Source organism: Hordeum vulgare, chromosome 6H (assembly GCF_904849725.1).
Source record: "Hordeum vulgare subsp. vulgare chromosome 6H, MorexV3_pseudomolecules_assembly, whole genome shotgun sequence".
Taxonomy (NCBI): domain Eukaryota; kingdom Viridiplantae; phylum Streptophyta; class Magnoliopsida; order Poales; family Poaceae; genus Hordeum; species Hordeum vulgare.
In genome coordinates this window covers 315,891,048-315,905,208 of record NC_058523.1, presented here as the reverse complement: position 1 = coordinate 315,905,208, position 14,161 = coordinate 315,891,048, and the positions used below count along the sequence as shown (strand labels likewise).

The following is a 14,161-nucleotide window of genomic DNA, read 5'->3' as shown; positions in this document are numbered from 1 at the left end:
TGGACCTGCACCATCAGCACTGGCCCTCCCTGTATTATGTTGAATTACTCCTCGAGTAGCACTAACTCCCTATGTTATTCAGTATTAACAGAATTATCATGTTGGGCAAATATAGTACCAATGTTGGGCCTTGCCAGACGAGCTTTATCCAAAAACGAGAATCTAGGGGGTCCCCATAACAACCCCAAGCATGTTAGGAGCGCTCATTTATGGAACATAACACCGGTAGCCGAAACTAAGTGGGAAAGGTGGAACAAAACACCAGGCTAGAAAGGCCAAGCCTTCCACCTTTTACCAAGTATATAGGTGCATTAAATTAAATAGCAATTAATATGGTGATATAACAAGGAACCCATGTTCACACATGGAAGCAACTGCACCTGCAACTAGCAGCGCTAACACATGGTTAGGCAAGCGGGACATAGCCAATCACGGGTTTGATAGGTTGTGAACAGGTTGAAGGTTTCCATGGCAATGTTGAGAGGATGATATTTAACATGTGGTAGGCAATGAGACATAGCGATAGAAACGAAACAACTAGCATGGCAATGATAGTAATGGTATCTAGGGAAAAGGTCATCTTGCTTGAGATCCCGCTTGGAAGAAGAACTACTCCGTGAAACAGACGAACCAATGTAGTCAAACGGATCCTCACTTTCCGACACGCTTGCGGAACTCTACCGAGATGAAGCAAACCCGAAACAAGAATCAACACAAATATTCACCACATGATGCACAACACAAAATGATGCATGAGCGGTTTCATTTACGCACGGTATGACATGGCAATTCACACAATCAACCACTACACATTAAGTGAAGTTCAATATGCAACGAGTTGCATATCGACGAAACTCCGTCTTTAATTATTTAATTATATCCCGATTAGGTACACGGAAATATTAAATGTGGTTAAATATGTAAACAGGTGAAGCGTAATTAATCTACCTACCTAGGCATTTTAAATGAGGTCGGAAACGACTTATAACATCTCCAAACTGACCTCATACGTTAATTTATAATTCTTTCCATATCTGAACTAACACATTTTAATATTTTTTAAACAGCAAAATAAATAGGTTCACGTGATTCTACGTGTCGTTCCAATCAATTTACACATAGAGAACATCTCCGACGGAGCTACGGTTCAAAAGATACGAACACCGCAACATATGATGGCATGAATGCAATATGTATGCAATGATAGTCACAACATTCCAAACAAAGAAGGCAACAACATAATATGAAACTACATGAGATTCAAGTAAGTTTCATATAGGACATGATCAAAACGGAGAAACGGTTCAACAACTATAAGCTACGCAAGAAATAAGCATAATCTTCCAAAAACAGCAACATGGCATTTTCTACACCCCAAAACAACAAGCTACATAAATCTAAAATGCTCAAACAAGACATGAGGCAACAGTGGTCAAGATGCACTACAACTAATAACATCTAGCATGAAAGCATGGATCACAAGGAAAAGAAGTCACAAAATGGCATCTCACACACAGTTTCAGACTTAGTGAAAATATCAGTTTTTGACAGTGCAGTTTTCGATGTGAAAGCATATTGACAGCAGCAAAACTATATGCTACAGGGCACCGAATGGTATGAAAATTTACAGCATGCTAGAGAATCTTAAGGAATACAACTAACTCCATTACACCAACCCCAAAGGAGTAGTAGATAACTAGCAAAACTCATGGCAAGTCAGCAACAAAATATAACAATTTTCAGCATCTCCAAATCAGCATTATTTTCTAGCATGTTGACTACAAGCAAACAACACCTAAACATGGATTTCTATTGCAACCAAAATTACCAGGGGCTAGCATACATATCCGAGGGCATATCTCTAGTTCACAACTCATTCATATCATGCACGGAATAAATCCCACAAAATAAACAAGAGGGCAACATGGTAGAAATATCATGCACGCTAACTTACTCGAAAGGCAAACTAATTGCACAGCAAATTCTACGGATTTTTCTACCCCGAAAACATATATAATATGTGGGGTTCGAAAAATAAACTAGCGCCACACATATATGCGAGAATATGTCCTAAACACAACATAACAAACTATTGATAGCTCCTACATGCAAAAATGCAAGCAACTACTCTAAAATACATGGCAAAGGGTCCTGGACAGCATGACCATTTTATCTATGGTATTTGAACAATGCGGACACGCACAAAAATATCTACAGAATATCTAACATATTAGGACAACACGCAAAACTAGGCAAACAACGGGTCAAACCACTCCAATATCCCTGAAATTAAATAAATCTGAAATCCTAAAAAACACTAACGGGCCTAAACAGGGCATGGTGCAAGATAGTATACAACGTCTAGGCGCGAAATAGGGGCGGCAGGGGCTGGCTCACCTGAGGGCCACTTGGGCCGGCGTGCGGGGGGGGGGAGGCTGGACTGAGACCAAGCGCTCGTCTCCTAGCTCCCGTCGCTGCAAGGCCATGCCAGACGACGTAGGCTGGAGGTCGAGGGGAGGCGCTCCGGCGAGGGACGCGACGGGGAGCGGCAGATCCGGCTGGATCGAGGGCACGCGACCAGATCCCGGGCCGGCGGCGGAAGGTAGCAGGGCAGCGGCCTCCGGAGACTCTGGCGGTTCCTGCACATCCAACAGGGAGAGAGAGCATATGAGATAGGGAGAGAGAAGAGGAGGAAGGAGAGGGGGAGCTCGGGGGCAGCAGTCCTGGCCTAGCATCTGGCGAGGTCCAGCTCGGGGCTGTGGGAGGGAGGTGCCTGCTCCTCCATGGTTGTGGCCATGGGTGCGAGCAGGGAGGCACTCTGGCAGCTGCTGCGGCGGCGACGGGGAGATCCGGGCCCGGGCGGGCCCGATCTGGGCCTCGCGGGCCGACGATGCTGAGGGGGAGACAGGAGGTGTAGTTTGGCTGCGGCTAGGGTTAGGGTTAGCTAGGGAACAGAGGGAGAGAGAATGGTTGTCTATTTATAGAAAACGGGCTAGGGTTATCCGAATCCGGCTCCGTTTTTGACCACGGGATCGCAATCGGACGGCCACGAACACAGGAATGGTTAGTTGGGGCTGTGTAGAGTAGGCTAGCTGGAGACAAGAGGGAAAACGGGCAACCGGCAATGTATTTCTAAACACCAAAAAACATTCGACGATAACCGAAGACGGTGCTACTACGGTTGACCGTTCGGGTACTAGAAGAACTCTGATTGCGACGAAAATTGGCAGGCGGCCGACCTATGTTAAAATAAGACCGCATGCCAAGTTTCATCACAATCAGAGAATGTTTTATACACACTCTTAAAAACAAGGCTTTGATGATGTCGCGGGCGCTTGCGAGTGTGGTTGGTCTCAAAACTGTCAACATCGATAACGGAGAGAACCGACAACTAATAACGGATGTAAGTTTGAAAACTGGCGGCAACGAAGTGCCAATACAAGGCAGATGGTGCCCATGAGGCAATGATGAAGCGACAAATAAAATAATCACACGCCAGCAACGGAATAAAAGGAGAATCTACTAGAGCGTCGGTCTCGGGCTGTCACAAAGCCGCCTCCACCACCACGTTACGGCATGCTTGGGCTCAGCTCGAGGGGCCCGCGCGAGGCATGCCCGGTGTCGTGCTCTTGTAACTCCGAGTCCCGGTGGCCGGCTCTGGGCCGCCGCCGGGCCCCCACGCGGGCACGCTCGGAAGGGTCGGCAGGATGTTTTGTGCCCACCACCAATCGCGCACCCACAAAACGGAGGACTACAGGGTAGGTGAGTCTGCCAAAGGCGAGCGCGTTGCCCGGCGCCAGGCCTGCGTTTGCGTTGACTGGCTAGGGAGTGCTGCGGGCGGCTTTGGTACCGCGCGCCTCGCACCTTCCGCAGGCGCACGCCTCCCTCCGACATAGACGCCACCCCCGACACCCTCATCACGCTGGACTCGGGGGCTCCATCCTGGGGGTCACCTGGCTTGGCCAGCACGACGTAGGGTTGCTCGGGAACCGTGTAGTGGCGCACCTCGGCCTGCGCCCCCACAGGCTGGAAGCATGGCGCGAGGACGCTGGAGTTCATCCTTCAAGAGACTGGAAGCTGCAAGACATGAGGCCACGCACTCCTCGTGGAGTGTCGGACCCCGCAAGCCCTTGAGGCCTCACGGGTCATCCTCGCGAGATGTTTAAGCTTCTGGGGCCAGTTGCCCACCCCTTCCATAGGGTTAGGCCTCGGGGTGCACGTCGTCAAGCGGCCTAATGCTCCCGCAGCAGCATGGCCGTTGGGTGACTTTTTGGGTTGCTTGCTCAGGTAGTTCCCTGTATTTTGTCTCAACTCAAGTGGGCGTTTTCTCGATGCATAACAAACCTGATTAACCTTCACTTGAGATGGTGTAGTTTGTGTGAACTTTAAGATCTGGTGCTCCGATGCCGTTGGGGCTGATGCGCCCCTGCAACCGCCTAGGGAATCGATGGTGAGGGGTTAGACATGGTGTTTGTGCGGGACTTGTCCTGACAACACAGAGAAATCTAAGTGACCGAGCTTTGGTTCACGGGCTGGCCACCCGTGCTAGCCATCTCGCCAAGGTCCTTAGTGCCATGCCCTCTCGACAAGCCGTCGCAAGCAGATGAAGAGGATGCGACTCGGGTCACGCTGCCGCTGGATGGGTGCCCTACAGCCTCACACGGCGACTCTCCTGATGATATGCTCTTACGGCTACACACGGTGCGAACGACACTCAGCTTAGCCCAGAGGGGCACACAACAATGCTCCTAGGGTTACGTGGGGTGTGAAAGATGCTCATGTTTGGGCCTCAGGAGCGCACCTAAAGACCGGGTTAGGAACTCCCTAGCCTTGTGTCTTGGGTATCTGCCCAACTATCGCCGCGTGTGACACTCTGATGTAATAAATAGTTTTGGGTTGTACATGCCTCGAGGGCCTCCTAAGTGTAACCCCACGACAAGCCGTGTTGTGGCCACGATGGAGGGCCCCCGCCCATGCCCAAGTGGAAGTCCCTATGCTCCGCCCTGGTGGAACAAGATGATCGAAGAAGATGCCTCGCGAGCCGCACCTCTTTTTTTAGGTTGACCGGTGCTGGATACGACAGTCGCTTTTCTTTCTAGGTTGACCCATGTTGGATAAGGCAGCCGTTTTTATTCGCCTCTTACTTCTGGGGCAACTGCACTGCCCTTATATAGGTGGAATAAAACACCGAGCAAGAAGGCCAAGCCTTCGACCTCTTACCAAGTATATAGGTGCATTAAATTAAATAGCAACAGTATGATGATATAACAAGGAACCCAAGTTTTCACATGGAAGAAACTACACCTGCAACTAGCAACGCTATAAGAAGGGCCGAGCAAGCGGTAACATAGCCAAACAAGGGTTTGCTGGGATGTGGAGGGGGTTAGAGGCTTTTCATGGCAATGTTGGGATGCTTAACATAACAGATGGTAGGCAGTGAGAAATAACGATAGAAGCAAGACAACTAGCATAGCAATGATAGTAGTGGTATCTAGAGAAATGATCATCTCGCATATGATCCCGCTTGGAAGAAGAACGACTCCGTGAAGCAGACGAACCAACATAGTCAAACGAATCCTCATACTTCGAAGCGGTTCGAAACTCTAACAATAAGAAACAACCCGAAAACAACAATCAACACACGATAATACAAAAAATATTCATGACAAGATGCTAGGTCAAATATGATGCATGTCCGGTTTATTTACGCGAGGAATGGCAAAGCACAACAATCAACTCCTACACATTAAGTGAAGCACAATATGCAACGAGTTGCATATTGACGAAACTCTATGCGTAAATAGTTAGTTCACCCTCATTTAGGTACATGACAATATTAAATGTTGTTACACATGGCAAGAGGTGAACCATAAATAAGCTAGACTATCTAGGCATTTTAAATGAGGTCAGAAACAACATATAGCATTTTCAAAATGACCCTATATGTTAATTTTGAAATTGGTCCAGATATGTACTAAACACATTTTTTATTTATTAAACAGCAAAATACACTAGACCATGTGATTCTACATGTCATTCTAGCCGATTTACATATATGGATCATCTCCAACGGAGTTGCGGTTTAAAAGATATCCTCATCACAAGGTAATATGACATGAATGCAAAATGTATGCAAATGACAACCACAACATGTTAATAATGGATGCAACAAGATATTATGGAACTACATGAAATTCTAGGCAAGTTTAAATGAGGCCGGAACAACAAATAACAATTCCGGAAGTCCCCATATGCAAATTAAGGTTTCGGTACTGTTCTGCCTATATACAATTTTAGAGTTGTTAAACAGCAAAACAATTGCTACCATGTTGTTGTACACATTTTTCTGACCAAATTACATATATAAAACATTTTAATCGAAAGTACAATTAATTAGTTATGAATTAAATCATTTCAACATGGCATCCACACAAATTTAATTAAACAATAAGTTTAAACATTTTAAACATGGTTGAAAGTTGGATATTGTGAATCTACACAAAATTCTAAGAATTTTACATATATGGACCATTTTAATATGAGGCACAATTAATTATTTATGAGCAATGCAAAAAAAACATGGCATTTTGAACATATAGAAAATCCTGCACAATTCGATTAATCGGAGTGGACCAAAAAAATACATACGGTCCGATGAAGTGCTCTGGACAAGCCCAACAATATATCTGGCCTAAAATGGCTGATTGTGCAATAACAGCTCACCATTGGAAAATTTGGAATCCTCCGGACTTGTGTCCAGCATCACTAGACATAAGGTTCGCTGCGCTATCCAACTCGCTAGTACTGTATGTGTTTAAGATATTGGTAGAACTCTCACTATGTGAAGTAGCTCTTCCGGAGGGTGCAGGTCAACGGAAATAGGGCAAAAAATATTATTAGCACCCCAGATCTCTGGGATGGAACGAGTCATGCTAGCCAGTTCGGCTGTGCTTGGTCGAGTGATATACATGCAGCTTTGCTTCATCTACGTAAAACTCTTACGAAACTTTACGTAACTGCTCACGTAAATAGACTACGTAAATTTACGTTTCTTTTCTTTCCTTCTCTAACCTAATCATCATCCTGATTCTATTGTGATAGGCCTAGGCCAGCAATGCTAGACCTACTTAAACTAATGTACAGTTTTTACGTAATTGAAAGTGTGAAGACTTGGGATTGGATTAAAGAGGGTCGGAGGGCCCCACACCCATGAAAATCAGGAGGCCAAGAGGGTTAGTTAGGAATGTTACCTAATATTTAGTAGAAGAATTACGTATGTCTAGTATTTTTGGGCCTCGGCCTTACTTCTTCCAACCAAATTAGACCACGTGAGCAGTTACGTAAGGTTTCATAAGAGCTGCTATCCTATTTCTACTAATAAAAGCACGGAAGGGCAGATCCAACTCGCAATCTGGCGCGTCTAATCACATCATCAACGATCTAGATAAACTGTTAACGAAACTAACCAGACTTCGTCAGCGCTAATTGCCCACCCACGTCTAAAAACCCGTTAACCCTCGATCCCCCGCTCGGTGCCTCGCCACCGCCCCAACCCCCGCCATCGCCGCCCCGCCGTCGCCTCGCCCCCGCGCCCCGCCACCGCCAAGGAGCGGATGCCCCGTCACCGCCCCAACCCCCGTCGTCGGACGCGCCGTCACCGCCCCAACACCCCCCCCCCCCCCCCCCGCCGCCCCAACCCCCGCCATCGACGCCCCGCCACCGCCCCAACCCCCGCCATCGACGCCCCGCCGCCGCCCCAACCCCCGCCTTGCGTAGCTGCCGCTGTTCGCGGCCCCCGCATCCCCCTCCCCTCGCCTCCCTCTCGCTGCTCCATCCAGTTCCCCTCCCCTGCCCCCGCCCGCCGTCCCATGGCGTCGCTCCTCCGCACGCCGCCGCGCTTGCGCCCCCTCCCTGGTCCGCCCGGGAGATGGGCCTCCTCCGCTACCTCCCGCTGCTGCTCCTGCTGCTCTCGGCCTCGGCCGTGGTCGGCGGGGAGAGCCTCTCGGCCTCAGACCATGAGGCGCGGTTCGAGGCGTGGTGCGCGGAGCACGGGAAGACGTACGCGACGCCCGGGGAGCGCTCGGTGCGGCTCGCGGCGTTCCCGGAGAACGCGGCCTTCGTGGCGGCCCACAACAACACGGCCAACAGCGGACCGGGAGGGCCGTCATACACGCTCGCGCTCAACGCCTGCGCCGCCTTCCCCCATCATCTCCGTCATGAATCCCCTCCTCCCCCTTCCTCCTCCTACCTCAAATCCCACCACATGTTGGACCCGGACCCCGGTTCCCCGAACCCCAGCCCCTGCAGCTACCTCCTCCATGCCGACGCCGACGACAAGGCCCTGATCCAAACCCCCGGCGGCGCGAACCCTAGCCCGGGGGCGAGGTCGCCTCCTCGCTCACGCTGCCGCTCGTCGACCCGGCGCCGCACATCTCCTCGCAGTTCTACACCTTCACCGCCGCCTCGCACGCGTTCATGCTGCGCAGCATCCTCGTCGGCCGCCCCGCCGTCGCCGACAAGGCGGCGCTCCGCCACGTCCCCCTCCGTGCTCAATGATAGTTTCTTGAGTACTTCCTGCCATTTGTATATAATATTCACCTCGGTACTGAGGTGGCACCTTGTATCAATTTCAACTTGCATTAACATATACACGATTGTTCAGTTGTAGCATTTAGTTTGATAGGAACAAATCCTAAATGTAAAATCTTGCTTTTGCAAGTATAATTGTGGTAGGTGAATCATTTCAATGAATTTAGTATGTAATGATGCTGGAATTTAATCTTTAGTTCCAACGTTATTTTCTGTGTAGATAAGAATAGCAGTAGAAGAGCTTGACGACAATGAGTGACAACCATATGGACATTTTTGGGGTAGCCAATGAATATAGGCCAGTGAGCCATGGATTTTGGTTTGCAAACTGAAATGCCACTGTTTTGTCTTATGGAAACAAATCTGAAAGGAATTTTAAGAGAGCATAGATAAATCATCCACCTTTGATGATTCCTATAGTAGAAATGAGGCCTTGCTTGTTTGCAATTAGCTTCCCAAGTCGATTAGTAACCTAAGTATCTTGTGTGTACGCTTATATGCTTTACGGCATATTTCCAGTACCAACAATATAAATGCGTACGTGAGCATACTTTCTCTTGTCAAAGCAAACACCAGTCCCTTGTAATGTACAAACTCTTCCTTTTCTTTTGCTTTTGGACTGCCATTTCCTTTTATCTTGTGCTGATGCTGCTTAGTATGCACTGGATCTTCATGCTGGGAAGATAATACCGTGAGTAGATTGTTTACCCTTTTTTCATTTCTGCATATGGCCAACTCTGTTTCCCCTCCTCTGCATATACCCTGTTTCGAGGCAGCGCTGTTTAGTGTTTAATACGTATGATGATCAAGTAATATGGTATTTGGAATGCATATTCTCAGGAAGATGAGCCTATCCTCGAGGATGATGACGACTACGATGAAGAAGACGATGATGTGGATGAGGATGAAAAAGATGACGATGATGTTGAGGGTATGTTAAAATTCTGTAGTTCCTTCTATTCAGTTCAAGTAGTCACTTAGTTGCAGAGGCTGAGCACTTAGTAGTCACTTAGTTCCTAATTTAAAGAACCTGCTCGAGTATATTATCAGCCATTAGCTTCTTTGCATCTTTGGGATCAGTTAAAAGTTAGTCCCTTTGCTATAGATCATAAAAATAGTTTTAATACGAGGGAAAAGTGGAGAGAAAGCTGAACTATTTGAAACCTGTGAATCCATAACTCCGTGCATGCGGCGCTGTTCCGGAGGCTGTGGCTGGAGGGCCACGAGGTGAACCAGTTCGTGCTGACCTCCGTGCTCAAGCTCGTCGTCGCCATGGACGCTCTGAACCTCGCCTGGGCCATGCACGCGACCACCACCCGTGCCCGGGGTCGACGCGCAGGCGTGCGCCAGGCTCCTGCAGGGCTGCGTGGCGCGCGGCGACGGCCGGGGCGGCGGCCTGGACCTCTTCTGCGCCAACGTCCTGCTCAACCTCTAGGGGACAATAAATTAGGCAAGTATGTCGAGCACCTTCTGTTTCAAGTGCTTTTCTTTAGATAAATGGGAGTTGGTGAGGTGTGTTCATCAATGCCTCCCACCTCCTTTTCTCACCTTGCTAGACTATCTCCAACAAAAATAACAAATTAACTAACTAAAAATACGACGAAGCTATCCAAAATTCTAACTTAACCACCTTCTAAAAAATCTCTAATCATCTTGTAATTGTTTGCAGGAAGTCTCGTTGTTAGAATAATTTTCCTGCCATTTGAGGAGAGTTCTTATGCTACATTCACCCAATTAGCATCAGGTTGCTCTTTTGCATGAATATAAAGTTTCATTTTACCATGATAGCTAAGTACAATTGCTTATCATCTGTTTGGCATGAAAGATTGAATTTCATGCATTTGCATCATTGCGGTCTACTGATCTAGAAAATCTGTATGTAAGTTTTGTCTATTGAGCATCTCTCTACTTGATTAGTCAAAGGTGGTTAACCTATGTTGTGCTGTTATCTGTTAATTAGCTGAAGGATGATTTAAGAAATTATTATGGTTTAAGAAATTCGTATGTTGATTAGCTGAAGGATGATTTAAGAAATTATTATGGTGGTCACGGGGACATCATGCAAGAGGTAATTGGTTTCAACTGCCATTTATCGGACTGTATCTATTATTTCATACGAATCCATATTGTATATGACGACCAATAGATTATGCCCATTCTGTAGTTTGTCTATCTTGTTATTGTGTTGTTTTTCTTGTGTTTTTCTAATGATTTTGTAGTCATAATTCTGATTGTGTTGTTTGCAAATCTGTGTTTATTTTTTTAGGTTGTCTTATAGCCTTCAACACGCGGATTGTGCTGGAGCAGTTTTCTATTCGATCATGAGGGGTGCATTAGTGGCTGCACAATCTACTAATGGTACGATTCTAAGCATACTTTGTAGTTCTATGAACCATGTTGCAAGTCAGATTGGGATAATAATTTTATCATTAGCTAGGATATTTGGTCGTTTAACCGAAAGAGAAAAGAACCAGTTCATAGAGGATCTTAGCATGGTTATGCAGGAAGCCCATATGCATTACGTTTCCTCTATTCCAAAGTCCAAACATGATAGTTTCACCCTTACTGTGGAACTTTGGGGTCATGCGCTTTTTTATATGAGGTGCTTTTTCCTATAGCTGTTAGATCTCATGAAAGGTAATAAAAGCTTATTTGTCCTACTTCCCCATCTTTTATAGATAGTCTTCTAAAGAAAACTGCCGACGCACTTACCAAGTGGAAGGATCTTTTACGCAATTACACCAAGACGGTTGATGAGGAGGTATGGCTCGACGATATACTGGATAAATACCATGAAATCTGCATGATTAACATCTTCTTGAAACTTTGAACTTCGTTCTGCAAAAATACCATCAGGTTTAATGATTTTAAAATGTTTTCGTGTCAAGTGTGTTCATTGTCAGGTTTAATCATGTCAGTTTTCTTCCAGATTGAGTCAGAATGGGTTGCTTTGTCAGCTATTTGAGCTTATGCAAATTATTGTAACTGAAGTAATCGTATGCAATTATTTGGCCAGATGAGATGTTGATCTGCACTTTCTGCATATAGTATGGCAATTTTGAGATAGCTCACCGTTCTTGCCATGTAGTTGCATATAGTATGGTGGTTGTGGTGATTCGATTTCCAACTTGTTCTGTTCGTGCAGGACACACTCTTGGAAGGGCCTTTGCTGTGGTTGTGAAGTTTTAGGTCCAGTTTGAAAACAGGGGTTTCCCATGTATTTTTACGAAAGAAAGAAACATTGATCTCATTTCTTCTTTCTCTATGGAATTTCTGTGTTATTTTTTGACTGATTTTTTTTTCATTTGATATAAATGAATTGTTTGGTGATGGTGATGCAGATGGAAATACTATTGAAGTTTGAGGAAATGTGTCAATATATCACAAAAGAATTTCTCCACTATTTTCAAAGGTAAAGAACCACTATTAATTACAGACAAGTTTCGTTGTATTTTTTTTATGGATATGTATATGTATTTTTGTTTGCACTGCTGGGTGGTGTGTACTATATGAGAATTGAGGATCCCTGTTTTTGTTGGTTTTGATAATTTTGTATTCAACGCAGATCTTGCCTTACCTCTATGATAAGGAGGTAGTCAGTGAAGATGCAATTTTGAGATGGGCGGAAGAAAAAGAAAATGCTGACGAGTCCGATAAAGTCTTCGTTAAACAGTCTGATGTTTTTATTCAGGTATATGGGCTCTACTAAGCTGAGTATGTTTTTTTTCCATTTTGCGCAAGATTTGTGGAACCAGTACACAATTGTCAGTTTTTTTATGGTTTTTCAAGTCATTATCTTTCAGTAGTCGCTCTGCCTGATCTCAAATCTTCCATCAGAGGAAATGATTTACAGAAGCATGATTCCTGAACTGTTTACTATTTATATTGATTTATAAATTTAGCTGATTGTATGTGTAATAACTGGGCTTGTTAGCATCTGTTGGGTTGGCAACTTGGCATAGCAAAAACTCACATTCTGATATGACTTGTGTTAAGCATGACGTACTAATTTCTCACTAATTACTTTTCCTTGGCAGTGGCTCAAGGAAGCTGAAGAGGAAGAGGACGACGAGGACGACGAAGAAGAAGAGTAGAGTCGGAGATGATGCGCAAGCCTGGAGAGGAGTGCAGCGTTGTTGTGCGATTTGGGTGGTTTGCCGGTGAGTTTACACCCGGAAAGTTTTGGAAGGCTCGAATTTGTGTGTACAACATGACTTCAATTTTGTTTTCCTATATCCAACCAATCGGAGGGAAAAAAAGAGGGGAGAGAAAGCATCTTCGCACGCGGGGCGAACACCGCAGAGTGTAGATATGTTACATAACCCTCCCCGACTCCATGACTTCAGGCGTGCTTTGCTTGGCTGACGCTTCCATGAAGGAAAATCTGTTTGTTTTACTTACTAGCTAGATTGTTCGAAAAAAATACAGAGATGGGAAAATGCAGCCATGTAACATTAATGTTGGGAGGGTAATATTATGTAGAGATTCTTGCATCTGCATGTTAACTTTATTGTCAATGCAAATGTAATTATGATCATGCATCAACAGGAGCAGTCCTCATTTTATTGGAACATTCAGGTGTCTTTCTCTTGTGTGGTGCTATTGCTCTATTATTTGCATTGCTAAAGCTTGGTTGTATAAGATGTTATATCCCAGAAAAAACATGCAGTGACTTAACTATACAAATGTTCTTTGAATATTCAGTACATTCTTCTCTAACTGTTGGTAAAGGTGGTGGTATTGCTTATCTGAATTAACTTATATCCAACAGTACATGCTTCTTTGAATGTCCGTAAAGCTTGGTGGTATTTACAGTTGGTACAGATATTTATGAACGTAGCCAAGGTAATTATTGAGAATTTTACAACTGATGCATATTGTGATTCCAACTCATACTTGTGTGTGAAAAATTTCTACGTTGGCGACTGCATGTACTATATTGGGCCCACAATATCACATGTTTATGTCATTTTTTCCGTGCCTAGGATTAGTAAGTTGTTACAGGCCAATTGTTTTCAATTGATTTAAAAAACTGTGGACCCAGTCAAAATCATGAATGAAATCTAATACTTAATTTCTTAATGAAATAAAAAAGCATATTTATTAAAATAGTTGAGTAAGAGATTTGTCAATGACATAAAAAGAACATTGTTAATTAAAATAATTGAGTGAAAGATTGTTGATCCGTCAAAATTGATGACCCATTTCTAAATTGATGACCTTAATTGAATAAGAGGCCTCAAATTAAAATTCATGATATAGAATATATATAGATACGTAATTTTTAACGTGCAACGCACGTGCGAGCTAACTAGTAAACGTGAAAGAAGCATGGATCTTCTTCCCAAAACGCACGCACGCAACGACAGTTAATAAAACATGCCGGAAGTAGTGGCTTTGGACGTGGTGCGTGCGGGAACCAGTCGGGGATGGCATTGGTGGAGGGGTCGAGGTTCGGTAGGGCCTTGGCAGCGTCGAGTTCGGTCGTTAGGAGGTGGATCCATGGGGTTGAGGAAGTTCAGCAAGCTTTCATGGATCCGTGAAGCAGTAGAAAGAGAGGGAGAGCAGGGGA

The 14,161-nt window shown here is 45.3% G+C and overlaps 2 protein-coding genes across 6 annotated transcripts; one reads left to right on the top strand and one right to left on the bottom strand.

The window, feature by feature from the left end:
• Window positions 1–8,862: 8,862 nt before the first annotated feature.
• Window positions 8,863–9,974, bottom strand: LOC123401139. Its single transcript, XM_045094868.1, has 2 exons — window positions 9,754–9,974; window positions 8,863–9,351 (listed from the first exon to the last, which is right to left on the bottom strand). Exons 1-2 carry the CDS (start codon window positions 9,775–9,777, stop codon window positions 9,037–9,039), a joined length of 339 nt encoding a protein of 112 aa, XP_044950803.1. The 5' UTR covers window positions 9,778–9,974; the 3' UTR covers window positions 8,863–9,036.
• Window positions 9,975–10,049: 75 nt separating this feature from the next.
• LOC123401140 lies at window positions 10,050–12,223 on the top strand. 5 transcript variants are annotated; one of them, XR_006611036.1, is made up of 5 exons: window positions 10,050–10,333; window positions 10,856–10,947; window positions 11,268–11,350; window positions 11,735–12,001; window positions 12,155–12,223. XR_006611036.1 is itself a non-coding variant. In XM_045094869.1 (5 exons), the coding sequence occupies exons 1-5, from the start codon at window positions 10,629–10,631 to the stop codon at window positions 12,183–12,185; spliced, it is 306 nt and encodes a 101-aa protein (XP_044950804.1). In that variant the 5' UTR covers window positions 10,060–10,628; the 3' UTR covers window positions 12,186–12,223. The 5 variants fall into 5 exon arrangements, 1 of the variants encoding a protein (XP_044950804.1); XR_006611037.1 differs by having other exon boundaries at window positions 10,055–10,947; window positions 11,735–11,806; window positions 11,931–12,001; XR_006611038.1 differs by having other exon boundaries at window positions 10,058–10,947; window positions 11,735–11,778; window positions 11,931–12,001.
• Window positions 12,224–14,161: the final 1,938 nt, after the last annotated feature.